This window comes from Nicotiana tomentosiformis, chromosome 3 (genome assembly GCF_000390325.3).
Source record: "Nicotiana tomentosiformis chromosome 3, ASM39032v3, whole genome shotgun sequence".
Taxonomy (NCBI): Eukaryota; Viridiplantae; Streptophyta; class Magnoliopsida; order Solanales; family Solanaceae; genus Nicotiana; species Nicotiana tomentosiformis.
Genome location: NC_090814.1, coordinates 134,607,214 through 134,609,205, shown reverse-complemented (window position 1 = coordinate 134,609,205; position 1,992 = coordinate 134,607,214). Strand labels below are relative to the sequence as shown.

The window sequence follows — 1,992 nt, the reverse complement described above, 5'->3', positions numbered from 1 at the left end:
CGATACGTGCTCACATCGACCCGGGACGGATGAAGGATTCTCAATCTTAAAATCGATATTTAGAGTACACGGGCCGGGAATGTAGTCATAGGTGAACGGCTCCACCGGCGCGTTGTCGCCGGACGACCGTGAAGAAGAAGCTTTCTCCTTGTGAGGCACAATTTTCGAAGTCTTGGCCATTAATATGGGAGGAAGAAAGACAAAGGAAAGTGAAAATTTGACAACACCAAAACTCTGGTAGCAACAAGAAAGGAAGAAAGGATGAGAAAATTTAGGGGAGTGAATGCGTGAAAGAAGTAAATGATAGATGGAAGAGCTATTTATAGGCTCACACCGTGACAGTTCAATATCACAGGTGGCCGACCGCCTTCTGACAAGCATTAAATACCTTGAAAGACTGAATCGATAGGACAGCTATCACATACGTCATAATCGATCCCTATGAAAACGTCGGCTTATGACCCGATCGAACCACCAAAAATCACATCGATTCTCACCGCATCCTTCGTGAGAAATGAGGAGACTATCTGTATACGGTCGAAATAGATTTCGGCCTTCCTACGTTCGTTCGAGTCCGAGTGTTAAAAAGTCGGAATGAGATTTTGAGAGTGAGCTCCGAAGTCGGTACTAACGAGCCTCGAGCCCGAACGCTCGAGGAGTCGACTCGATAACCCTATCGAGCCCGTGACCGAATCGATCCGCAAGGCACTGCTTCGAGGTCGGAAATGCGCGACGCCCATCTCGAAGGTCGAACTCGAGCCAAGACCGAATGGCCCGACCCAGTAACGAGTTCGAACCAGTGTCGAGCTCACAGACAAGAGCCGTTGCGACCGCACCAAGAGAGAGAATCTTTGCGGGAATCAAGGAAGAGACAAGTCATCATGGGCCTTCCATTATATGCTTTATTTTATTATTTTTTTGTAATGACCCTCTTCTATAGAAAGGGGAATCCTTGTAAGCTAAAGGGCAGAGACAAAAAAATTACTTCTCAGATTGAACGATATCCCTTTGTATTTGCTTTACTTTATCTCATTCATTCTTATTGCCCACTATTTGCATTGTTATAGTCAACAATATACGTATCTCTATTTCTCTACACGATTTATATCGAATTGTATCGCATATCCTTGGAACCATACACAAAATCTAACGTTATCCGATTTTTCCGGTAAACATCCATATAATTAATATCAAACATCGTTAGAGAATCATTCAAACGCCCAAGCATTAATTCCTCTTTATGTGCGGATTTGCTCCTCATCCTCTAGGGGTAAAATCATTATTGATGTTGAATATATCACATAATTCTGCTGGTGTTTTTCCTCTGATTCTACCAGAAACTTCTTCGCATGTTATATCCGACAACTCCTCATCGATCGGCAAGAAAATTAGCAGCTACGACGAGTTCAAACAAATCCGAGTGATGCAGCTTCACCAAGTTCTTGTCGAAAGTGTTCAGCTCGTCCTCTGAGATGCCTTTCTCCGAGTGTTTCTTCCAATATTCGATCACTTTAATCATTGTATCGCTTCTGACATTTGGCAGATGAATGGCGCCTTCGGCTTCCGCCATGTTTTTGATGAGTTGTGACCTCACAGCCACTGCCTCTTCTATTTGGAACTCTGCACCATCACTGGTCTTTAGGGTTAAGAGCTTTTCTGAAGACATAATGGTGGAAATTAAAATCTTTGAATTGGTGTTTACTTTTGAATGTTTTCAATGCGCATGAGAAGAAGTTGAAGGGGTTGGTTTATTTTTATAGAGCACTAGAGTTTTTACATTCCTGATTGAAGTAGGAAAGTTAAACGGAAAAAAGTTGGAATAAATATAATGAAAAGTTAAAAGGTAAATTAGAGAGCTCACTATTCCTTTTTTTTTTTGGTTCACCTTCTTTTTCTTATGATGCAACAACAATAATGACAGACGAGTGTAATCCCATAAATCGGGATTCAATATTATGGTTTATTTATTCATGTTTTAGAATTCAATATTAA

The 1,992-nt window shown here is 41.3% G+C and overlaps 1 protein-coding gene across 1 annotated transcript; it reads right to left on the bottom strand.

Annotated features, from left to right (window-relative positions):
* Positions 1 to 1,369: 1,369 nt before the first annotated feature.
* LOC104116386 (SKP1-like protein 11) lies at positions 1,370 to 1,666 on the bottom strand. Its single transcript, XM_009627231.1, has one exon. It carries the CDS (start codon positions 1,664 to 1,666, stop codon positions 1,370 to 1,372), a length of 297 nt encoding a protein of 98 aa, XP_009625526.1.
* Positions 1,667 to 1,992: the final 326 nt, after the last annotated feature.

Bases quoted from the DNA above. Each gene is read 5' to 3' on its own strand.
- LOC104116386 (XM_009627231.1), bottom strand. From the start codon at position 1,666: ATGTCTTCAGAAAAGCTCTTAACCCTAAAGACCAGTGATGGTGCAGAG.